The sequence below is a fragment of the Rhinopithecus roxellana genome, chromosome 19 (assembly GCF_007565055.1).
Source record: "Rhinopithecus roxellana isolate Shanxi Qingling chromosome 19, ASM756505v1, whole genome shotgun sequence".
Lineage (NCBI taxonomy): Eukaryota > Metazoa > Chordata > Mammalia > Primates > Cercopithecidae > Rhinopithecus > Rhinopithecus roxellana.
This window is the reverse complement of record NC_044567.1, coordinates 17002194-17027318: the sequence shown is the minus strand read 5'-3', so window position 1 is coordinate 17027318 and position 25125 is coordinate 17002194. Positions and strand designations below refer to the sequence as shown.

The 25125-nt window shown below is 50.7% G+C and overlaps 1 protein-coding gene across 1 annotated transcript; it reads left to right on the top strand.

The window, feature by feature from the left end:
* The first annotated feature begins 15906 nt into the window (after positions 1 to 15906).
* Positions 15907 to 24392, top strand: LOC115894844 (TBC1 domain family member 3G-like). Its single transcript, XM_030923593.1, has 11 exons — positions 15907 to 15984; positions 16408 to 16515; positions 16824 to 16933; positions 18176 to 18224; positions 20264 to 20384; positions 21096 to 21190; positions 21537 to 21602; positions 22070 to 22169; positions 22539 to 22691; positions 23671 to 24033; positions 24220 to 24392. The coding sequence occupies exons 1-11, from the start codon at positions 15907 to 15909 to the stop codon at positions 24390 to 24392; spliced, it is 1416 nt and encodes a 471-aa protein (XP_030779453.1).
* The last annotated feature ends 733 nt before the right edge of the window (positions 24393 to 25125 follow it).

Here is a 25125-nt window from a genome sequence, read left to right as displayed (position 1 = left end):
GGGAGTCAGTGCTCAGGTCACTCTGGGTCACTCAGGTCATTTGCCAGCCTCTGTCATAATTATTGCCATATGAGAGTCCCACCTTTCCTATGATATATTTTATATATTTCTGTGAATGGCCTACCTGTTTATATTTACAATTTTGTGTTTAAAGGAAACTTGTATCACTCTCACAAATGGAGAGCCAACAAATCATCAATTCAATGAAAACAAAATGAAGTCAATGAATTTTAGGTAGATAGTATTCCCTGACCAAGCAAGGCCTGCTGGAGGTGGTACAACCAGGATTTGAATTGAGATCTGCCAAGCTTCTGAGTTTATTCTCTTTCCCCCACACCAGGGTTCCTCAATACTGCATTACTGACATCAGGGACCAGATAATTCTTTGTGATGGGGGCTGTCCTGCGCCTGGCAGGATGTTTAGCAGCTTCTCTGGCCTCCATCCACTGGAAGCCAGGGGAATGCAGAAGAGGCTCCTCCTTCTCCCATTTCATCCTCAGGACAATATCCAGACTGGAACTTTTCACATCTTCTCCCAATGTATCAGTTGCTGTCTTTGCTTCCTGCTTCCCTTTCCTGGCTAGCCCAAGTCCCGCAGTGTAACTCATAGATTTCTTTCTTCACCTTTTTCAACTTTCTCACTTCCTCATTCTCTGGGACACAAAACTTGTCTATTGGTCATCAAAATTCTTTCACCCAACCTATTTCAGGTTGGGTGGTAACATCCAATGGTAACATCAATCCCAGCTTACAACTTTATTTCTGGAGATAGAGTCTCACATTTTTGCCCACTACTGGGCTCAAGGCCTCTCCTGCCTCCATCTCCCGAAGTGCTGGGATAACAGCCATGAGCTACCATGCCTGGCCCAACTCATAACTTTCTATGTGACCTCAGGTATGTTAAACCCTCAGAACCCTGGTTTCTGCATTCATAGGTTGGGATAATACCTACCCCTTCCAGTGCCATTTTAAAGATTTCAACTAATACCTTACACAAATACATATAATACAAATAGTTTCCCACTCAGGACAGTGCCCAGTAGAGCTGGTGGGTCAGTAACTGTGGTTCCCCCACCTTGCCCTCTCCCTACCAAGCTCCCTTTCCACCTGCCCTGTAATTCCCTTCCGTGTTCTCTTTCATGTGTAACATGCCTGCCTCTTCCAATAGAATCAGCTTCTCCACAGCAGCACTATTGACAGTTTGGGCAGAATCATTCTTCGTTGTGGGGACTGTCCTGTGCATGGTAGAATGGTTACAGCATCCTAGTCTCCACCCCACTCAATGTCAGTAGCACCCTCCAAGCTGTGACAGTCAAAAGTAACTCTCGACATTGTCAAATGTCCTCTGAAGGACAAAATCACCTCTGAGAACCACTGCACTAGAATGATGGCTACCAAAGTTTTTGGAGCAAGATCTACAATAAGAACCATTTTCTATATGTATATACACACACAGTATGTGAAAAAAAACTTCATTAAATCATTCTTCCCCTTACATGTCCCACTATGATACGTTCTGTTCTGTTTTAAAAACAATGAGTAGGTTGACCATGGTGGCTCACGCCTACAATCCCAGCCCTTTGGGAAGTCGAGGGAGGCTGATGACGAGGTCAGGAGATTGAGACCCATCTGGCTAACACGGTGAGACCCATCTGGCTAACACGGTGAAACCCTGTCTGCACTAAAAATACAAAAACTAGCCGGGCGTGTGGTGGGCGCCTGTAATCCCAGCTGCTCGGGAGGCTGAGGCGAGAGAATGGCGTGAACCCAGGAGGCAGAGCTTGCAGTGAGCTGAGATCCGGCCACTGCACTCCAGCCTAGGCAACAAAGCAAGACTCCGTCTCAAAAAAAAAAAAAAAAAAACAAACAAACAAAAAAAAAATTAGCCGGAAGTAGGTGGCGGGAGCCTGTAGTCCCAGCTACCAGAGAGGCTAAAGCAGGAGAATAGCATGGACCCAGGAGGCGGAGCTTGCAGTGAGCGGAGATGGCGCCACTGCACTCCAGCCTGGGCAACGGAGAAAGACTCCGTCTCAAAAACAAACAAAAATACCAAAAAAAAAAAAAAAAAAAAAAAAAGGCAGGGCGCGGTGGCTCAGGCCTGTAATCCCAACACTTTTGGAGGGCGAGATGGGCAGATCACGAGGTCAGGAGATTGAGACCATCCTGGCTAACACGGTGAAATCCCGTCTCTACTAAAAATACCAAAAAAAAAAAAAAAAAAAAATAGCCAGACATGGAGGCAGGCGCCTGTAGTCCCAGCTACTCCGGAGGCTGAGGCAGGAGAACAGTGTGAACCCGGGAGACGGAGCTTGTAGTGAGCCGAAGTCCTGCCACTGTACTCCAGCCTGGGCGACAGAGCGAGATTCCCTCTCGAAAAAAAAGAAAAAAAAAAAAGGAAGCAAACTGGGTATGTGCCTTTAGAGATGTTGTACGTTTTCAGCATTATAAATGAATAGAGACGAATGGCAAGAGTTTGGTACATAGTTTTTTTGGTATCTTAACTAGTTTTGGATCTGTTCCACTAAAGGGATTGCCTCTTGAACCTTGTTAGTACTGAAGGCAAACTGCCTAGGTTTGAATTTTGCTCTGTCCCTTGCGCCCTTCCTGGATTCAAATCCTAGCACTGCTTATTAAGTTCTTTTAAGCTGATGATCCGTGAGCAAATGTCTTAGCTCTTGTTTTCCCAAGTAAATGGACACAATGGTTGCTATCTTGTGAAGGATTCATGTAATTGACCAGCGTTTACCAAGTAGCGTCAGTGTTCAGTTTTAGTCATTGGTGATTCTATATTTGGAGTGTGAGGGGGTATTGGGGTGGGGGGTGGTGTGTGTGTGTGTGTGTGTGTTTAGCACATAATTGCATGCAGAAAGATAGTTTTGATAACGGAGAGGCAGTTTTTCTCTGCTTTTGTGTCAAAAGGGAAGAAAGGAGTTTGGAGAGGGAAAGGAATTCTGTTCAATACTATAAGCTCCCTTCCTCAAAATCAGAGGTATATAGAATGTGTAATAATTTACAGAATTTCTAGACTTCAACAATCTGATTTTTTAAAATTTATTTTTATTTTTTCAGGTTGAGACTGAGGTAAAGGTATCTGAGGCGACGTTCTGGATGTACTGAACAGACACCTCATTCCAGCAGCTACCACTGGCAAGTCCAAGGTTTTCTATTATGAAATGTAGGTTCTACACCAGCAATTAGCAAGTGTACTTCAATAATTTTAAAAACCCTCAGGAATAATTGACTTTGTTTATTTTTTTCCTAAGACATTTCATATTATTTTCCTTATTAAATACAACCAAAAATCCCACTGAAATTAACTGAGGAGCCTCTAAATATCAACAAAATTATCACTTGATAGACCAGAATTAAACAAGCAGGTGGTTCCAAGAAATGGCACAAGTGTATTAATCACAAAATAAACTTTCTACATGAAGCATTCAGCCAGCACTGTGCAATGTGTGGCTGTTTGAGGGAGGGGAATGAGATAGGTCCCATGAAAGCAAAAGAATATAAATAGCTAAAGCAAAAGCTAATGCATTTTTATAATAGCCTGACCATCTTTTTATTCCAACATCAACTATCCTTCTACTTCTAACATGACACAATTATTTTTAAATAAAAGTTGGAAACCTACATAGAAGAAAGTCATGATTCTAAAAAGGCCAACTTTTAATCTTACATTTTCCTTTCTAGTATAGAACCTACATTTCATAATAGAAAACCTTGCTGCTGGAATGAGGTGTCTGTCCAGTGCATCCAAAATGTCGCCACAGATTAACTTTAGCTGTCTCAACCTGAAAAAATTTTTAAAAATTTTAAAAATCAGAGTGTTCAGTCTAGAAATTCTGTGAATTATTACACATTCTATGTACCTCTGGTTTTGTGGAGGAGAGCTTAGCATTAAACAGAATTCCTATCCCTCTCCAAACTCCCTTCTTCCCTTTTGACACAAAAACAGAGAAAAGCTGCCTCTGGATTATCAAAAGTATCTTTTCTTTTCTGCCTGCAATTAAGTGCTACACACACACACACACACACACACACACACCCCACCCCAGCACCGCCTCACAATCCAACTACAGAATCACCAATGACTAAAACTGAACACTGATGCTACTTGGTAAAAGCTGGTCAATTACATGAATCCTTCACAAGGTAGCAACTATTGTGTCCATTTACTTGGGAAAACAGGAGCTCAACATTTGCTCAAAGATCATCCCCTTAAAAGAACTTAATAAGCAGAGCTAGGATTTGAACTCAGGCAGGGTGCAAGGGACAGAATAAAACTCAAACCCAGGCAGTTTACCTTCAGTACTTATATTCCTAATAATGTTCAACAGGCAATCCCTTTAGTGGAAGAGATCCAAAACTAGTCTACCAAAAATCTATGGACCAAAAAAACTATTGCCACTCATCTCTATTCATTTATAATGCTGAAAATGTACAGCACCTTTAAACGCATATACCCAGCTTGCTTCGTATTTTTTTTCCTTTTTTTTTTTTTTTTTTTTTTTTTTTTTTGAGACTGAGTCTCACTTTGTCCCTCAGGCTGGAGTGCAGTGGTGCGAACTCGGCTCACTGCAAGCTCTGCCTCCAGGGTTCATGTCATTCTCCTGCCTCAGCCTCCTGAGTACCTGGGACTACAGGTTCCCACCACCATGCCTGGCTAATTTTTTTTTTCTATTTTTAGTAGAGACAGGGTTTCACCATGTTAGCCAGGATGGTCTCAATCTCCTGTCCCCGTGATCCACCAGCTTCGGCCTCCCAAAGTGCTGGGATTATAGGCGTGAGTCACTGTGCCCGGCTGCTTGCTTCCTATTTTCTATGAACTCATGGCACTACTGTTGAACCTTTCTAGGTGCCTCTCATGCTCCTGGAACGTCCTTTCCACTGTAAAACATTCGCTCACCCTTTCTTCCGTAATTGCATCCTTAGCTTAGCTAAGCAAAATTGTTTTCTGAATCAACTATCTCCCTGATGGCTTTTCAAATAGAGACTGCTGTAGGAGACGAAAGGTTTCTATGTTCTCCTAGCTCTTCACCTACTCTGAAAGAACACAAACACATCACAGCCTTGAGCACATCACATCCCCCCATATGCCTCCACTTCCTGAGCCCGACACAAACACATCACAGCCTTGAGCAATGCCTCCACTTCCTGGGCCCGACACAAACACATTCCTCCATATATTTCAAAGAAAAACACACCTGGAGAATCTCCGATAAGGTTACACCGTTTGAAGGCAGGAACCAATAAGAAAGCTGCTAAAAGCATAATTTAAAATGTAAACCAATTGTAATGCGGTAGCCTAGAGAAATGCCTTGTTCCTCTGTAACCTGAAAAGTCCTGTTTACCTCGAGCTATAAAAAGCAAGCACACGCATCGTTCCAGGCCCTCTTGTATGTTGTAGAACGGAGGACCAAGTTCGAACTTGCATTAAAGATCCTTGCTGCTTGGCTTTGACTCTGGACTCTGGTGGTCTTCTTCGGGGAATAAACGGTCTGGGCATAACAACTCAATGACTGCTCTCCTGTTACTCCAAACCCTTCCTCCTTATAAGCCCATATTCTACATTCTATTTCTCAGTTTCTGTCATCAATAGATCTCTAGGCCCCTCTCCCACATTCAGCCAAACTATCCAATACCTGAGATCACACCAAGGTGTGGTGTGGCTACGTTCCAGTCAACAGAGTTCTTTGCTTTCTACTCCAAGACTTGCACTTGTCTATATCCCTAACTATACTGCTCCATACTAGAAGTCTTACATTGTAATGCTCCACTCTTGGCCCATGGCTTCGTCTTTTAGTTCCTTTTCTCTTCTTGTTTCTATTTAGGGACTCATCAAGACATCTACACTCTTTCTTTCTTTCTTTTCCTTCCTTTCTTCTTTCCTTCCTTCCTTCCCTTCCTTCCTTCCTTTTCCTTCCTTTTCATCTTTCTTTCTGTCTTTCCTTCCTTCCTCCTTTCCTCCTTTCTTCCCTCCTCCCTCCCTCCCTTCCTTCCTTCCTTCTTTCTTTCTTTTGCATGGTTCTCATCTAAGACATCCAGACTCGAACTTTTCACATCTTCTCCCAATGTATCAGTTGCTCTCTTTGCTTTCTGCTCCCTTTCCTGGCTAGCCCAAGTCCCACAGTGTAGCTCATGGACTTCTTTCTTCACCTCTTTCAGCTTTCTCACTCCCTCATTCCTCTGGGACACAAAACTTGTCTATTGGTCATCAAAATTCTTTGACCCAAAATATTTCATGGTAGTGGTAACTTCAATCCCAGCTTACAACTTTACTTTTAGGGACAGGATCTCACTTTTGCCCACTACTGTGGCTTCCAGGAGAAAAAGTTATTCGCCTTTGCCCTGAAATATTCTGTAGCCTAATCCACGTGAGCAAAAGACAAAAATCTACCAAGATATAAAATGTGTACTAGGCCAGGCGCGGTGGCTCAAGCCTGTAATCCCAGCACTTTGGGAGGCCGAGATGGGCGGATCACGAGGTCAGGAGATCGAGACCATCCTGGCTAACACAGTGAAACCCTGTCTCTACTAAAAATACAAAAAACTAGCCGGGCGAGGTGGCGGGCGCCTGTAGTCCCAGCTACTCGGGAGGCTGAGGCAGGAGAATGGCGTAAACCCGGGAGGCGGAGCTTGCAGTGAGCTGAGATCCAGCCACTGCACTCCAGCCTGGGTGACAGAGCGAGACTCCGTCCCAAAAAAAAAAAAAAAGTGTACTATATATACAGTCATCTGAGCACTAGGTTGTGACCTCAAATGCCAATCCCTATGGCCAAATTACTGAGAGACATAAGACAAATTATGAGAGACATAAGCCTGAGAACTAAGCCAGACACTCAAAAGAAACAATCCTCCCTTTTCAGAGACATTTTCTAAAACCATAAAAATAAAAGGCAAAAAGTAGGTCATATTCAGGTAACAGCAACCTCCTTCCCCCAGATAATTTCTGTTGTATAAAACCCAAAGATTAAAAACTACGATATTGGATTTAAAAATAAACCTGAGTCTTTCAATAAAAAGAAGAATGGGACAAAGTTAACCCAAACCACTCATCATTTTTCTTGAAAATACAATCGTTCCCTTTTATCTGAGAGGGATCCATTCTGAGATCCCCCAGTGGATACGCTGAAATCATGGATAATACCAAACCTTATATATACTATATTTGTTCTATACATACCTACTCATGGTAAAGTTTAATTTATAAACTAGGCACAGTAAAAGATTAATACCAGAACAACTATAACATACCCTAATAGAAGTTATATGAACGTAATCTCTTTTTCTCTCAAAATATCTTATTGTACTGTACCTCTGGTAACTCAAACTGCGGATAAGGGGGGGACTATTGTACAACAGTCTCACCATTTCCCGGTATTTCCGAATCATTTTTAGCTTGTCTCTTCTCCTCCCTTGTTTCCTTCCTTCTCTTCAAGGCTGCTGATTCTTCTCCAGGAGGCTCTTCTAGCTCCAATCACATTCTTAAATGTAACAGAGAGAGGTTTCTTTCTTCAGCTGTCAGCTCCACATCCATCCCTGCTAATTTTTTCTTCATTGATGCCACCATTTCTATAAAAGAAAAGCAAAATCTGTACACCTGCAGAATTAGCACCACATGGATGCTGCCGAAGGGTTTTCTGTCTGTGTCCCCTGGAGGGGTGACATCATGTCCCCCCCCAGACAGGAGCCCATTAAGCAACACTTGGAGCAGTCAAGGAGTGCCACACCAGAATGTGGGGACCAGTGACGTCAGGGAGTGCTCCGCAGCAAGCCCCAAGGTCCTCAGGGCACCCCAGGGCCTTCCTTGGAAACCGTACTGCCGTCAGTGCCCTGGCACCATGGGCCTGTGATGAGAGTGCAGCCTGAGTGATCTACAAAATGCCTTCAGGGTCTCTCTTCCATTGTCCTGGTGAAGAGCACAGCCCTGATCCATGCAGGCCTCCTGACCCACACCCTCGTGTTCTCTCCCAAGCACACTTCCTTTTCTGTTCAATATGGACAGGCTGAGAAGGCTAAAAGTTTCCCAAATTTTTAAGTTCTTCTTCCCTTTTAATTATAAGTTCTGTCTCTAAATCATTCCTCTTTTCTTTCATTTTCCTAGAAACATTCAAGAGAATGAAGATACTCCTTCTTCAATACTTTGCTTAGATATTTCTTCTACCAAATTTCAGGTTCATCACTCAGAAGTTCTGCCTTCCAGAAAACACTAGAAGCACAATGCAGCCAAGTTCTTTGTCACTTTATGACAAGCATCACCTTTCCTCCAGTTTCCAATAACATGTTCTTCATTGCCATCTGAGACTTCATCTGAATGATTTTTCCCTTCCATATTTTTAATTTTTTTAAGAGACTGAGTCTCCCTATGTTGGCCAGGTTGGTCTTGAAGTCTCAACCTCAAGCGATCCTGCCATTTCAGCCTCCCAAAGTGTCTAAGATTCCAGGCATGAGACACCAGGCCCGACCTCCTCCATATGCTACCGACATTCTGTCTGGCTCTCCTCTTCTGAGCCCTCACCAGAGTCACCCTTAACCAAGAGTCACAGGGAGAAGACGGCCACCCACACGCCAAGAGACAGGCCTAGAACAGATCCTTCCTGCACCGCCTCAGAGGGACCCACCCTGCTGACACCTTGATGTGAGATAGTAACATTCTGTTGTTGAGGGTGCCCACTCTGTGGTCCTGTAAAACAGCCCTAGGAAACTAACGCAGCCTGTTAGCCCACAGATAGTGGAGAGATGGAATGAAATAATAATAGAAATATATGTGAAATAATAATAGAAATAAAGCACACAATAAATGTAATGGGATTGAATCATCTCCGCATCATCCCTTCCCCTTCTCCCGGGTCCATGGAGAGGAGTTGTCTTCAAGAAATCTGGTCTCTGGTGCCAAAATGTTTGAGGACCGCTGGTGCAAATGTTTCTAAAAATAGTTAAGCAACATAATAAGGTTTACCTGCTACAAATAATGCAGATTTAAATGCTAATAAAAATGGGTGCAAATGAAAACACTCTTTCTGTGGTCCAGGGAATCTTAACCATTCTATCAGAAAGACTTGCAGCTTGGAACTGCAGCTGCCTTCCCACATCCTTTCCACTGTAAAGCCCTGCAACACACGCACATGCACACACACACACATGCACACACGCACACAGATGCACATACATAAACATATTCACATGTACAAACCTGCGCACACACATGCACATACATACATACACATGCATATACCTACACACACACACACACAGACACACACACACCCTGTGCTTCATGCCCTCACCAGGGTGTCCTGGGAGAGAATGCATGTTTTTAGGAGAAATGAAGACAACTCAGGCCCCTCATTCTCCTGGTGTTTGCACAAGTGCCTTCTCTGCAGACCATGCTTCAGTCTTTCTTGGTTCTCCCTCTTACTGAAAGAGAGAAGCAAAGACCCCTACCCCTGTCACCCACCACCTCCACCCCTAGGCTGCCCCAGACCCAGGTTCCAGAAGTCTCCCAGGATCCAGGAACTAAGGGCAACCACTGGGTTCCGCAGCCGCTAGTCCATGGGTCAGGCGCCTCTCTGCGTGCTGACAAACCTTGGCGCTCATGCCCCACACCAAGCAAGCCACACCGCCGTCCCCCCACCAGCATTATTACTGCCTCCTGATGTTAGCCCTGACAACCTTACTTGCTAATAATCTTGCCCCCTCACACGCTGGTCCAGGCAAGCCCAAAGGCCAGCACCCTCCACCCACCCTTCCTGGGGGCCACTCTACTTTCTGCTTGCGCAGATGTCTTAACCGGGCTTTACCAAGCTAGAACAAATAACAGGGATGAGCCCCCGGCCTCTACCGGGAAATTTGCCAAAATGCTCTCCATTTAGAAGGAGGAACAGTGATGGGGCCTACGAATGACCCCAGGATTGTTCACCCAAGCAGCAAGCAGGGCAAGAAGCCCCAGTTTCCTGCCCTTACCCTGGGAGGACGTGGCCAGAGCTCCACAGGGTCCTGGAGAGGGATGGGTAGGAGAGCAGATCCAACCTCTTCTCGAGGAAGCAGCCACCACCCCAGGAAGCAGCATATGGGGGTACACAGGCAGAGCCCCCGGTGCTGTAGAGCAGGGCCAGCAGATCTGTACTCAGCCTCAGCCCTGGGGACCTGCAAGACAGGCTGAGACCCTGATAGGTTTGGATCTGTGTCCCCACCCAAAACTCATCCTTCCTGTGTCAAGGGAGGAACCTGGTGGGAGGGGATTGGATCTGGGGACAGTTTCCCCCGTGCTGCTCCCCTGAGAGTGAGGGAGTCCTCAGGAGAGCTGATGGTTTCAAAGTGTGGCAGTTCCTTGTTCTCCACTCACTCCCTCCTGCCGCCTTGTGAAGAAGGTGCCTGCTTCCCCTTCGCCTTCTGCCGTAATTGTAAGTTCCCTGAACTGTGAGTCAATTAAACCTCTTTCCTTTATAAACTACTCAGTCTCAAGTATTTCTTTTTTTTTTTTTTTTTTTTTTTTTTAACAGAGTTTCAATCTTGTCACCGAGGCTGGAGTGCAATGGCACCATCTAGGCTTACTGCAACCTCTGCCTCCCAGGTTCAAGGGATTCTCCTGCCTCAGACTCCCGAAGTAGGTTGGATTACAGGCACCCGCCACCATGCCCAGCTAACTTTTTTTGTATTTTTAGTTGAGTCGGGGTTTCACCATGTTGGCCAGGCTGGTATTGAACTCCTGACCTCAGATGATCCACCTGCCTCGGCCTCCCAAAGTACTGAGATTACAGGTGTGAACCACCATGCCCGGCCTCAAGTATTTCTTTACAGCAGTGTGAAAACAAACCAAAACCCCTTCCCTGAGGTGCCTTCTCCTTAGGCAATCAGCTGACCTCATGCTCCTCCTCTCCCCCTGGTCTTTCTGTTCCCCTGATGAGGCCCAAGTGATAAACAGGGCCAGCCCCAGCCCCATCCTACTGCAGCCCGTGTGGCTGCTGGAGAGGCCGCGCTCCTTTCCTCACCCCAAGGGGCCCTGATATGCTCTTTGGATCGTGGAGGAAACTGACCGCCTATTCTCATACTGGTGCAACTTCTTCCAAGACCTCAAAGCTGGACAAAATGAGCCGGTCTTTTATAATGTCTCCACTTGCTAGGGCTGTCACTCGGACAGCCCTAGAGGGTGATACCAATGGAATGGATGGATGGATGGATGGATGGATGGATGGATGGATGGATGGACAGTAGTCCAGGGATGATGTCCCTGTCTGTACTGAACTGGGCCCTTCCTCCAATGAGCAGCCTTCCTGAGTGAGTTTATACAATTGTCCCTTGGTATCCATGGAGGATTAGTTCTAGGGTCCCGGGGATGCCAAAATCCATGGATGCTCAAGTGCCTGATATAACATGGCCTAGTATTTACATAAAAGCTATGCATATCCTCCAATAGATATTAGACCATTACTAGATTATTTATGATACGTAATACAATGCACATGCGACATAAATGGTTGTGATACTGTATTCTTTAGGGAACGATGACAAGAACAAAGTCTGCACATGTTCAGTAGAGACATAACCATCCAATTTATTTTCTGAATATTTCCATCTGCTGTTGCTGAATCCACAGATGCAGAGCTCCCGATATGAGGGCCAAGTGTGCTTTGAGAGTGGGTGGGTGAGGCTGCTAATGAGTGAGGGGAACAGGTGTCGATCAGAGTCCTGCATTGGGGCTCTGGACCGCCTTTGGACTTGAGACTCCGTTTGAATGGCACAGGCAGACTCAGCCCAGGTCAAAGCCACCCTTGAAGCATCATTTTACCCAAGCTCTTCTGGACCCTGGAATTTGGTCATCCCTAGGCCCTGGGGAAGGACAGATGAACCAGTTTTAGATAACATGTCTGGAATGAGTGGGCCCACTGTGTGCCCGGCACTTTCCCACAGGATCCTCTAGCTAGAACATTCAAGGGTCATGAGAGAAATACCCAGTTAAAATATCAAAATGAAAAAAGAGATACATTAGAGACATAAAAAGACCATTATGTAATAGTATTAGCATTTTATTCTGATATCAACGAGTGGTCACTTCTCCACCCTATGTGTGTCCCAGACCACCCTGGGCGAGGAGGGCTGAGGTTAGGGAACACCTGTGGATGCTCTGATACTGGTCCTGGGCCTCGGAGGTGACAGTGATGAGGAACTGGGTGCACACAGAGGGGACAGCCAGGCCTGGCCAGAGAAGGCACACACACGTGCACAGACGTGTTTACCCACGTACAAGTGTGCACGCATGCACACAAACACATTGCAGGCAGGCGTGTGGCCGCCTCAGGCAGCGGAGGACCCTGACTCTGGGCCTGCTGACCCGGGCAAGGCCCCACTGTGATGCGGGCATGACCTCAGAATGTCACTGGTGCTTAGCACCAATCCGCTTCCGGCCTGCCTCTGTGTTCTACGGCAGTTACACACCACAGTGGTATCTGGGAACATTTTGTGGACTCGAAGGTTTCTACCTGAGAGGCATAACGCAGGCCAGCTGATTCATCAGAATCAGGTGAGTGGTGACCTGCTCTCTTCCCTCCAGGCTACTTGGGGACAGTGGCTATGCTGACTGGGCGGGTTGGTGTGGGCGGTGTTGCTCTGGGCAGCTACCAAGGAGGGCATCCCTGAGCACCACGGGCCTGTTCTCCACTGCCTGTGTAGACGATTGGCTCTTTCTCCTCATGGTGGCTTCAGAGTGAGTGCCGTTCCCTAGTGTACCCATTCGACAGGTGAGACGTCTGGGGTCAGAGAGGCGGTAACCGGCCTGGGAATCCAGACAGGACCCTGGGTTTTGCTCTCAGCCCTGCCGTGTGCTGTGGAATTCAGGTGTGAACCCTGGACTCCCTGCCCTAGATCCCAAGTCTTCCCAGTTTCCCATCCCGATGGGGCAGAGCCTGGTCCTGGCAGAGCCACTGGGATGGATCCATGTGGGTGTGGGGATAGAGGGTCCAGAACACCTCTGTGCCCTAAGTGGGTCGATGGTGCTGTGGGCCCCACTGGACCACACTGGTCCCTTATCCTGGGGAACCTTCTGCCCTTGGGCAGTGTGGAAAATGAAGGAGGCCTGGAGGGCTGGCTGGGGGGGACATTTCCCTTCTCTTCAAAGGGGTCCAGGCACTGGGGTTCTCCCAAGTATTCTTGCTCTGTCTGGTCCTCTCGAGGCTCACCCTCCTTTTGCCCCAGTGTTCCCAGGAGGGACAGGTCCATCCAGGTGTTCTCCAGGACAAGGACCCACGTTTTCTCAGTGGACCAGGAAAATGAAGCCCCTCCTGTGGGGACAGCTCAGAATGGTGGAGTCCACAGTCCCTCCCGAGTGAGGGTTTCCACGAGCACAATAGATCATTTTCATCCCCAACCAAACACCCTCCTGCTCAGCTGGCATTATTCCTAAGGTGGCTCACTGTTCAGACTGAAGGGCCACGGGAGCCAAAGTGATGAGCGGAAGACAGAGCAGTCAGGAGAGCTCTTGATCCCGTAGGAAACTGGGCATCTCTGTGGTCCTGAGCATCAGGAGGCCGATTGTACAGAGACCTCTGTCGCTGACCCCAGTCTCCCTCCACATCCCTGGAATAGCCCACATGGGCCCTTCACCCGGCAGGTGGACACCATTAACCTGCTGGGGCAGGTGTGTCCCCATTTCATGGCAATGGGGAGACGGGATTCTCTGTCCAGGTCCTGTCCTCAAGTCCTTGGGTGTGCCCCCCCCTGCTTGGGTGGAGACTCAGAGACTCCTGCAGGTGTGGGCACAGGTCTGGCTTTTACCCGGGGGCGGTGGTGGAATGGGGTTACACAGCCAACCAGCATCTGGGAGCCTGGCGGGAACAGTTCAGGTGTTCTCCGAAGCTCTCGTACAATGTAACTTTTAGATGATTTTGTCTCACAGGATGGATCGTAGAGGAGCGAAGTTTGCGGCACAGGAGCGAGAGACATCATATGAATATGAGAAGGTACAGGTCGGTCTGCTCCTTGGAGGGAGGTCTTCCAGTGAGCCCTGGTCAAAGGGTCCTGGGCTCCCTAGGAGCACAGGGTGGGCAGGGTGGCCACTACCCCCAGGCCTTGCACCCTTTCCTTGGACCCTCACCAGGCTCCCTCTGGGTTACAGGGACACCGAGTGGGCTGCCAGAGGAATGGGCCTGAGCCTGTTGGAATCTACAGCAGCATTGATCACTTTGGAATTTGCAGTGAGTCCTCTGTGCTCCCCTCAACCCTAACCGTCTCAGCTCAGGGATGGTTTGCTTTTAGAAAGGCCTTTCCGAGGCAGGACTGTCCCGCCGGGTCAGGCCACCTCCTTTCCAGGGTCAGAACTCTCCCTGGTCCCCTGCAGGTCCAGCCGAGGTGCTGTTAGGCCAGAGGTGCGGGGCCCATCTAGGAGGGGTGGGAATGAAGACTGAGCTAGGTCAGGCCCCTGGACTCTCAGCAGTTCTGTCCCAAGTCAGCACAAGGGGAGCGGCAGCCTGAGGGTCTGGCCCTGTTACTTGGAAACAACCCCAGTGAGATCCAAGTGTTGTGGCCTACAGGGCGGGGACGCTGCCTAGCCTCAGGGCTGTTGTCCAGTAGGTCTCTGAGGAGCCACCTGCCCCTGTCCTCCCCCAATTTCCCTAGAGCTACAGCCCTCACCGTCCCCATGGGGAAGGGGGAAAGGCATGGAGACAGTGGGGGCTGTGGCCCTAGGGGAATGGGGGAGAAGAGGGCAGGCCCCATTTGGGCATCTATGGTGAGGCCAGGGAGGCAGCAGGGCTTGTGGCTAAGACCCTGGGTCTGGTGCTGGGAAGGACTGTGGCCATGTAAGAGGAGCCCAGCCAGGAGCCCATCCTTAGGGATCATAACGATGGAGAGACAGAGGATCCCGGGAGGAGGTAGGGTGGGAGCTGATGAGCGTGCCATTCTGAAACGAGGGTGTGGGGGTCAGGGGGGAGAGGCAGGTGGAAGCTGGGAGGTCAGACCTGCAAGGGCCTTGGGGTGTCAAGTGGGATGGGCCCTGGGTCCCAGGAGTACACCGGGCAGGTCTAGGGCAGGTCCTTGACCTGGTGGGGATGTGGTCACTCCCTGAGGGACCTGTCAGGGCCCGTCCCCACCCTGGGCGGCCCCATCCCGTTCAGGCCTGACATTTCTCAGCTCCAGCAGAAAACCACCTCGAGTCCAGGACGGCAGCCCCATGTGCAGCCTGATGCCCCCCACGCAGGGGCCCCAGTAACCCCCGCCAGGCTGGCCCACTCCTTCTTCTCCCAGGTCCTCCCCCTCCTGGGAGTCAACCCCACGGAAGGCCTTGTCCTTCCCTGTGGTCTTTTCCTGGACTGAGCCCGAGCTGATGGGGACAGAGCCTGTCCTTTTGGGGGTTGCGTCTCAGTCTGGGAGCTCCAGGCCCTGTGCAGGTCCTCAGTTCTGCCTGGGTTGCCTTACAGTGGACAGAGTGCCTCTGCCACTGCTCAGGAGGCGAAGGTAAGAGCCTGATGCATGGGGGGGGCTTGCAGGATGTGGGGACTGGGAGTGGTCGGTGAGGCAGGAGGCAGTGGCCTGGGCGGTGGCTGCTGAGGGCAACACGTGTCCTGGGAGGGGAGCATCCTCTGGACTGACCCCAGTTGCTGTAACTTTGGCAGTTGATAAATTCCAAAGTGAGAACCCCATTGTGGCTTGGGGTGGCTGCCGCGCTGCTGTCAGGACCCCACTAGAGGCTGGGACCTGACCTAAGACTGTTGTCTGTGGCCTGAGATGGCACATCCAGGGTCCAAAGCCAGCCACTGGGGTCATTTGCTCAAAGGCTCTCAACCTTAGGGTCTGCCCTTCCTGGCTCCCTCCAGCTGGGTCCACCGGGCTCCAAGCCCAAGACCCAGCATCCAGGGCGGCTCTGGGAAGCTGGCAGCTCCCCTAACGCCAACATTCCTCATTTGACAGCAAATGGGGCGGGAGATAACACGAAAGAGCAAGTGGATGGAAATGCTGGGACAGTGGGAGACATACAAGAACAGCACAAAGGTAATGTGTGGAGGGAGAGGCCCCGGAACCACTCTTGCAGAGAAGGGGACAGGCAACATGGCTGTGACCTGGCACTCAGCCTTCAGGGGCGGGTGGGCACTGTCCTCCCCAGAGGACTGCAGGCCTGGTCGGTGGTTTGCTGCCTATTATGCGCATCACTTGGGGAGGGAATCTGAATCTAGGGCTGGGACACACCGGAGCTCAAGGCTAGGGATGCCCCGGTGACCAAGGAAGGAAAAGGTTCAGATAGAGTCCCGACTCTGAGTGTCCATCCACTCTTTCAATCCTGGGAAGGGAGACCTGTCCCAGCTTATTCACTCTAACGAGGAATCATTGGCCAAAACCAACCATTTCCAGAATCCTCGGCTCTGGTCTCACTGGGGTGCCCGTGGCCTGTGACACCAGATTGTTTTCTGCCCACAGCTGATAGATCGAGTATATAAGGGCATTCCCATGAACATCCGGGGCCAAGTGTGGTCAGTCCTCCTTAACATACAGGAAGTCAAGTCGAAAAACCCCAGAACATACAAGGTACGCTCAGCCAGAGCACAACAACAGGACAGGCCGTGTCAGGGGCCCAGGTCTCAGCTGGAGGGAGCATCAAGCCCAGCTGGGGTTGGTGGGATGGTCAGATGCACATCCTGGGCAAACGGTGACTAGTCACCACAGACAAACTCGGCTCTGGTGACCCTCCCGGCTTCAGTAACAAGCCAAAAAGCAGCTTTTGCAAGGAAACCTCCCGCTTCCCTCTTCCGGAGTGCTGATGTGGGTGACTGCCTTTGGGGCAGGGAGTCTTCCACTGTTTGAGGCTGCTTCCTCCTCTTGGCCCTGCCCTACAGGTCATGAAGGAGAAGGGCAAGAGGTCATCTGAACACATCCACCAGATCGACGTGGACGTGAGCGGGACATTAAGGAATCACATCTTCTTCAGGGATCGATATGGAGCCAAGTAAGCCTATGGGAGCCACAGGGTCCCAGCGGAGATGGAGTGAATGAAAGGGATGGGGGCTTCCCTGGAGTAGAAGCCAGGGTCACCCAGGAGAGATGACAGAGCTGCAAAGACCTCTCCTGGCCCAGGGAACAGCCAGCACCATGAACCGAGCACCTGGTTCCAAGCCCTGGGCCAGACTGGAACACATGGGGCCAGAATTCAGGAGGATCCTGAGGAGATAGAAGGCAGGAAACAAAATCATGCACAATGGTGAAAGGTGCTCTCCCTGACCCACGGGGAACCACAGTAGGACCCACGGGAGGGTGGCAGGATGGAGGGCCCTTAAGCCTCCCCCGGAAACACTGGCAGCACCAAAAGCTGGGTGGATTAGGGGTCCTGGAAACTGTCATCCTTGTCTGCTGGGAACGTGACATGGCACAGCCACTTTGGCAGCCAGTTGGGCAGTGGCTCACAAAGCTCAGTGGACTTCAACTGCATGTCCCCAGAGTGTCACAGATATTGAATCCACTTTATGAAAACTGAGGTCCACATAAGACCTGCATGCCACGTTCACTGCTGGATTCATCATCACTCATACAAGGAGCCTTCGGGGATGACATTCACATCGGGAATGGGGAGAGCAAGTCTGGTCCTCCCTTCAAACGGAAGACCCAGTGAGAAAAGGGAACGAGCCAGTGATGCCCACACAAACGTGGGTGGATCCTAAATGCATTTTGCTGAGGGAAAGAAGCCAGATGCAATAAGCTACCACAGTAGGATTCCCATTCCTAGACCATTCTGGAAAAGGCTAAACCATAGGGACTGAGAAGCAGTCAGGGTGGCCAGGGGCTCACGGATCAGGGAGAGGTTGGGTGCATAGGGGCCACCCTGGAGACTTGGAAGATGAAGGAGTCGTTTCAGGAGGGGCTGGAGCAGTGGCCGGGAGACTCTGCCCATTGGTTTAGAACCGTGGAGGAACTGTACACCCAAAGGCTGAACTGGCGTGTGTGCAAACTGAAAAAAGAAAAATCATTCAGAGTGAAAGGATCAGGCAAGTCACTGTACAACTGGGCTATCTGCATGTCACAGATGTGGATTTTACTGAAACATTTCCTCAAAGTCAAAGACCCTGAAGAGCTCACTGCTTATCTGGTGAATCATCTGAACCTGAAATGGGATTTGTTGTTAGGCTTTGTAGACAAACTGAAACTAACGGCATCTGCACAAAACAAACAAAAGCCCCCTTTCTCTGTCTCCTAGGCAGCAGGAACTATTCTATATCCTCCTGGCATATTCGGAGTATAACCCAGTGAGTATTCACGGCAGTGACGTTCCCGGGCAGTATTTCCTTATTCACAGGAGTGGGTGTCTGGTGGGGGTGCCGTCAGTTCTTTTAAAGTTAGTGTTTCTTTTGCTGTGCAAAAGCTCTTTAGTTTAATTAGATCCCATTTGTCAATTTTGGCTTTTGCTGCCGTTGCTTTTGGTGTTTTAGACAAGAAGTCCTTGCCCATGCCTATGTCCTGAATGGTACTACCTAGATTTTCTTCTAGGGTTTTTATGGTATTAGGTCTAACATTTAAGTCTCTAATCCATCTTGAATTAATCTTCGTATAAGGGGTAAGGAAAGGATCCAGTTTCAGCTTTCTACTTATGGCTAGCCAATTTTCCCAGCACCATTTAATAAATAGGGAATCCTTTCCCCATTTCTTGTTTCTCTCAGGTTTGTCAAAGATCAGATGGCTGTAGATGTGCGGTATTATTTCTGAGGACTCTGTTCTGTTCCATTGGTCTATATCTCTGTTTTGGTACCAGTACCATGCTGTTTTGGTTACTGTAGCCTTGTAGTATAGTTTGAAGTCAGGTAGCGTGACGCCTCCAGCTTTGTCCTTTTGAAACTACCATCAGAGTGAACAGGCAACCTACAGAATGGGAGAAAATTTTTGCAACCTACTCATCTGACAAAGGGCTAATATCCAGAATCTACAAAGAACTCCAACAAATATACGAGAAAAAAACAAACAACCCCATCAAAAAGTGGGGAAAGGATATGAACAGACATTTCTCAAAAGAAGATATTCATACAGCCAACAGACACATGAAAAAATGCTCATCATCACTCGCCATCAGAGAAATGCAAATCAAAACCACAATGAGATACCATCTCACACCAGTTAGAATGGCAATCATTAAGAAGTCAGGACAACAGGTGTTGGAGAGGATGTGGAGAAATAGGAACACTTTTACACTGTTGGTGGGATTGTAAACTAGTTCAACCATTATGGAAAACAGTATGGCAATTCCTCAAGGATCTAGAACTAGATGTACCATATGACCCAGCCATCCCCCTACTGGGTATATACCCAAAGGATTATAAATTAGTCTACTACAAAGACACATGTACACGTATGTTTATTGCGGCACTATTCACAATAGCAAAGACTTGGAATCAACCCAAATGTCTATCTGTGACAGACTGGATTAAGAAAATGTGGCACATATACACCATGGAATACTATGCAGCCATAAAAAAGGATGAGTTTGCGTCCTTTGTAGGGACATGGATGCAGCTGGAAACCATCATTCTTAGCAAACTATCACAAGAACAGAAAACCAAACACCGCATGTTCTCACTCATAGGTGGGAACTGAACAATGAGATCACTTGGACTCGGGAAGGGGAACATCACACACTGGGGTCTATCATGGGGAGGGGGGAGGGGGGAGGAGGGAGGGATTGCATTGGGGAGTTATACATGATATAAATGATGAATTGATGGGTGCTGACGAGTTGATGGGTGCAGCACACCAACATGGCATAAGTATACATATGTAACAAACCTGCACGTTATGCACATGTACCCTAGAACTTAAAGTATAATAAAAATAAAAAAAAATAAAAAAAAATAAAAATAAAGTTAGTGTTTGTGAGCCACCGGGATCTAGGAGGTAGGATTCCAGCTCACTGCTGGCATAAACCTCCAAACAAGGGGGTGGTCTCAAGGGGTCAAGCTGAGACACAAAGGAGTCGGGCCTGGACTCCTGGTGTCCCCTGTGTCTGACCACCACTTCTCAGAACAAGAAATGATGCCCTCCTCGTGGGGCTGCCCCAAAGCCCAGGAGCTTGGCAGCGTCGCACGAAGGACGGTGCTACCAGGAGACATTTTGGACAAGGTGCTGAAGTGCCTGATGGACTTGGCTTTTGTCATGAAATGAATTTGCATCCTGAGGAAGCCTCTTCTTCAGAGGAAGCCTCCCCAGTCACCTCTCCCCTCTCCAATGACTTGAGTCCTCCCAGGTGACCTCAGTCCTCCCAGGTGATGTCCTTCCACGGTGACTCTGGCTCTTGCAGGAGGTGGGCTACTGCAGGGACCTGAGCCGCATCACAGCCTTGTTCCTCCTTTACCTGTCTGAAGAGGATGCATTCTGGGCACTGGCGCAGCTGCTGGCCAGGGAGAGGCACTCCCTGCAGGGTAGGTGAACAGCTGCCCCCAAGACCTCATGCAGCCAAACCCGGGGATGGCCACCCTGGCCAGGTGATCTCGGCTTTCAGCCAAGGCACCTTCCTTGTGTAGTCAGCTCCTTGGGAGTCTTCAGGGTATCTCTGCTGAGGGTCCCACAGGAGTCCGAGGCTGACCCCCAAAGCCCAAGTCAGACGCCTTTCATCCCCATCAGCAGAGGGCATCTCATCCTCCCCGTGGCCACCCTCTATGTCCTGCTGTCATGCCCTCTTTCTCTGATTCTGTGCAGCTGAGTCTCCCCTCCCTGAGAGTCCTCCTGCCCTCCAGCTGCCCGGGCTTCTGCTGCCCTTGGTGCCCACGAATGGGCCGACAAAGCCCAGGTGGCAACATCTTCCCATCCAGTGTCCCCTGGCCCGACCTCACTTCCAGAGACGACCAGGAAGTCCAGCACCCACCCTGTTCTGGCCGCCATGTGGTGGCCTCAAGTCAGGCTTGCCCTTTTTGCACCCTAGTCCAGGAGGCCTCCAGGGGAACCTCCAGCCAGGCTCCAGGGGATGTTCCTGCCCCACCTGCCCAGGGCAAAGGCCACATGGTGGGGTCAGCAAATGGGAGGGTGAAAGGCCTTGAGGTTGGGGGGCCTCTGCAGCTGCCCAGCTCTTCCAGCTGATGGCTCCACACCTTGGGGGAAGGCTCTGATTTCATGATGGGCTGGGGGCTTCTCAGGATTGCACAGCTCAAATGGCGGGACAGTCCAGGGGCTCCAAGACTATCAGGAGCATGTGGTCCCCACGTCACAACCGAACACCTTGTGGCATCTGGTGAGTTTATGGTCCCCTCAGCTTTTCCCCAGAGGCTCTGCCTCCCGTGGGGATGGAGGAATGGGGCTGGAGCCCCTCGTGGGGCTGGTGACTGGTTGAGTCCGAGCCATGGCCATGACCTTTCCTGCCCTGGAAGAGACAGAGGTGCAGGGATGGGGGCCCAGCTCCCGCAGAGCAGGGCAAAGGGCAGTGTGTCCACCGGGAGTGTGGGAAGGGGATGGTGTTGTTGGGAGCCCTGGACACCGCCCAGTGTTCTGCACTAGGGGAAGGGTCTTCAGAGGCCCTGGAAGAGGGAGGTTTTTAGGGCAGCCCAGGAGGCCCTGAGCACCTCTGTTCCTCCCATCAGGACAAGGAAGGTCTTTGCACGCAGGATTCCTCATTAGGCTGGCTTCTCCAGATGTTGAATGACGGGGTAAGAAGGCACAGGGAGACCCTGGCTCAGGGACCCTCCTTGTCCTGCAGTGCCCTGCTTCCCCAGCCCGGGGGTCTGGCTCACCCACAGCCCACAGGAGGCTCAGCCCACAGGGGCATCCGCACAGGACACCCAAACAAAACCCTTTGCTCATCCCAGGGCAATGACTGGGGCTCAGGCCCCGCCTTATAGGCAGACTGGGCCAAGGCCCAACTTGGGAGAGCTCAGGGAAGCCTCATGCCCTGGGCAAGCCCCTCTCTGCAGGAGCCACATCCCCACTCCAATGAGTGTCCCCCATGAGGAACTGCAAGACCTTGTCTGACCCAGTGTCCTGGAGGGCTCAGGAAACCCTCACGGGGAAGGTCACTGACTCTGGGGGCTACAGTCTGAAGCTCCAGTGGGCTCAGCCCGAGGCACCAGCCCCAGCCTGGAAGGGCTACAGTCTCCCACACCTGCTATCCCCACAGATCTCTCTCGGGCTCATCCTGCGCCTGTGGGACGTGTATTTGCTGGAAGGAGAACAGGTGTTGATGCCAATGACAAGCATTGCCTTTAAAGTTCAGAGGAGTAAGTCTCCATGTGCCCAGTGGGGCCTGGGGAGCCCTGGGGTCAGACGCTGACTTACCCGAGGGCGGCTTCCTCACACTGTCCTCATGATCCTCTGTTCTGGCCCAGAGGGAGGTCTGGCCAGGTGGGCTGGGCAAGGCACAGTGACACCGAGCCCGTCCCCCACATGGCCCAGATGAAAGTCAGGAGTGTGGTGAGCACTTCCCTGCCCGGGTTGCCACCTAGCCACAGCCTCCTGTGCACATCTGGGCCCCTGGGGTGGACACAAAAGGATCCAGCACCGCCCAGTGGGAGACTGAAGTGGCCACGGGGTATCAGCTGTGCCCCTCCCAGGGAACTCTCCTCGCCTGATGTCCACCCTGTCCCTAGAGCGCCTCATGAAGACGTCCAGGTCTGGCCTGTGGGCACGGTTTCGGAACCAGTTCTTCCGTACCTGGGAGTTGGATGATGACTCTGTGCTCAAGCATCTTAGGGCCTCTACGAAGAAACTAAGAAGGAAGCAAGGGGATCTGCCACCCCCAGGTGGGCTCCAGTGCCATGTCCCCTCCCATGTCACCCTCTGGGGCAGTCAATAGTGGGGGAGTGCCCAAGACCCACAACCCTACTACCTGGGCCTTCCTCTTTACCTTTTCTTCCTCCTCTTCCTCCTGGACTCTGAGAAAGTACAGGAGGCCCAACGGTCCTCAGGGCAGGCACTCAGTGTGTGTGTACTGGATGTGTTGTGCACGCAGGAGGAGGATGTGGGCATGACCCTCCAACAAGTCCCCTCCCACATTCCACAGTGTCTCTGTCTCCCCATCACAAGGCCGTCAAGGGCACTAAAGAAGCCAGACCCATTTGTGGGAAACCCCGCCCCTCCCTGCAAGCACCCACACCCTCAGAGAGCAGCAGAGGCCCCTCACTGTTGCACGCTCCTCCAAGGTTGCCAGGACAACCAGCCTTGAGCCAGGGAGACAAGGGAATCGGGTGTCCCTCACTCCCAGAGCATTCAGGGAGAGGGCACAAGCGGGACCCCGGGCGAGAGCCAGAGCCAAGAATTCAGGCAGATGTGGGAACAGTCAGTCCTGGCATGGACTGGGCAGCCCAGGAGGGCAGAGGGTGACCCACGTCCACGTCCAATCACCCACTGTGGAGATGAGTCCCCATGTGAGGTGACAAGGGTCTGGGTGACATCCAAGTTCCCTCCCACCTGAGTTCTCACTGGGGGTGTATCCCAGGCCCAACAGCCCTGGGACGAGGGTGTGTGGTAGGAATCCCCCAGCCAGTCCGAACCCTGGGGGCAGTCCTAGGAGCCACCTGTCATGCCCTGACAGCTTCCCCATGGCAAGTGGCACACACTCCTCCCTCTGGTATCAGCAGACTACAGGCGTGTCCTCAGTGTCAGGCCCCGGGGGCCCCACAGAGACCGCGAGGACTCCAGAGACCCAGGCAGGTAGGGCCCAGCCGGGAAAGGCCTGTATGGTCTCATTAGAGACACTGACCACGTCTGTTTTCCTTTCAGCCAAACCCGAGCAAGGGTCCTCAGCACCCAGGCCTGTGCGGGCTTCACGTGGCAGGACGACCCTCTGCAAGGGGGACAGGCAGGCCCCTCCAGGTCCAGCAGCCCAGTTCCAGCCGCCCATTTGGTCAGCTTCCCCGCCATGGGCACCTCGTTCTTCCACACCCTGTCCTGGTGGGGCTGTCCGTGAAGATACCTACCGTGTGGGCACTCGGGGTGTGCCCAGCCTGGCCCTGGCTCAGGGAAGACCTCAGGGTTCCTGGAGATTCCTGGAGTGGAACTCGATACCCCGGCTCCCAACAGACCTGGATGTGGGGGGCCCTTGGTTCCCCCATTATGATTTCGAACAGAGCTGCTGGGTGGGTGTCCCTTCTGAATGTGTCCTGGATGGCCCCGGGACAGTGGGACAGGGCCAGCTCTAGAAGCCCACGGGGACCCTGACACCAGGCCCTGCCCAGGCCCATCAGGACTGAGGGAGGCCAGGAGATATCCCACTACAAGAGGGCATCCCGTCTATGGACAAGAGACTTGCACCCAATTTCTACAATGGCACCATATCCCAGGAGGACCAACTGGCCACCTGCTGGCAGGTGGAACACCCTGCGGAGGGGGTGAGATTGGCTTTCACTGCACTGAGCCACAGTGTGAACATGGACTTCCAGCCCTGCACTGCATCCAGCACTGATTCCAACCAGGACACCCCCTTCACAGCTAGGGACGAGTAGCAGTGCCCTCCCACCTCAGGGCCTTGCCTCTGCCACCTCTACTTGGAAAATTCTCAGTTCCTTCCAGGCTTCTAGAAGCATCTGGGGCAGGGCTCATGGCTGGATAACTTCCCGAGGCTTAACAACCCAAGCAAACTTCACGTCCTCGTTTTATTTTTTGTTAAACGTATGAAAATTTATTAAGAAAGTGTGCAGCTCGAAGGACATTCACAGATGGAACACACCAGCCCCCAGATCACAAAACCAACCATGCCCAGCCCCTCCCAGCACCCTCAGCCGTGTGACCAGTGTTCTGAATTCTGATGACACCGTGAGCCTGCCTTTGTACTTTCAACTCATAGACGGTTAACCCCCTTCATGTTTTAAAATAAATGTTTTCTGTTGAAATTATTTTAGATATAAAAGATTGAAAAGGCGACTACAGTGTCCTCCTACAACTTCCATCCAGCTGCCCCTAATAATGATGTTTTGCAGTCCCACAGCACATAAGAAATTTAGGCCTGGTGCAGTGGCTCACACCTGTAATCCCAGCAATTTGAGAGGTTGAGATGGGAGGTTCGGGTTCACTTGAGTCTAGAAGTCTGGGACCAGCCTGGGAAACATAGGTGGACCCTGTCTCTAGAGAAAAGTCAAAGACATTAGCCAGGCATGGTGGCGTGTGCCTATAGTCCTTCCTAGTGAGGAGGCTGAGGCAGGAGGACTGCTGGAGCCCATGAGCTGCGGGAAGCAGTGA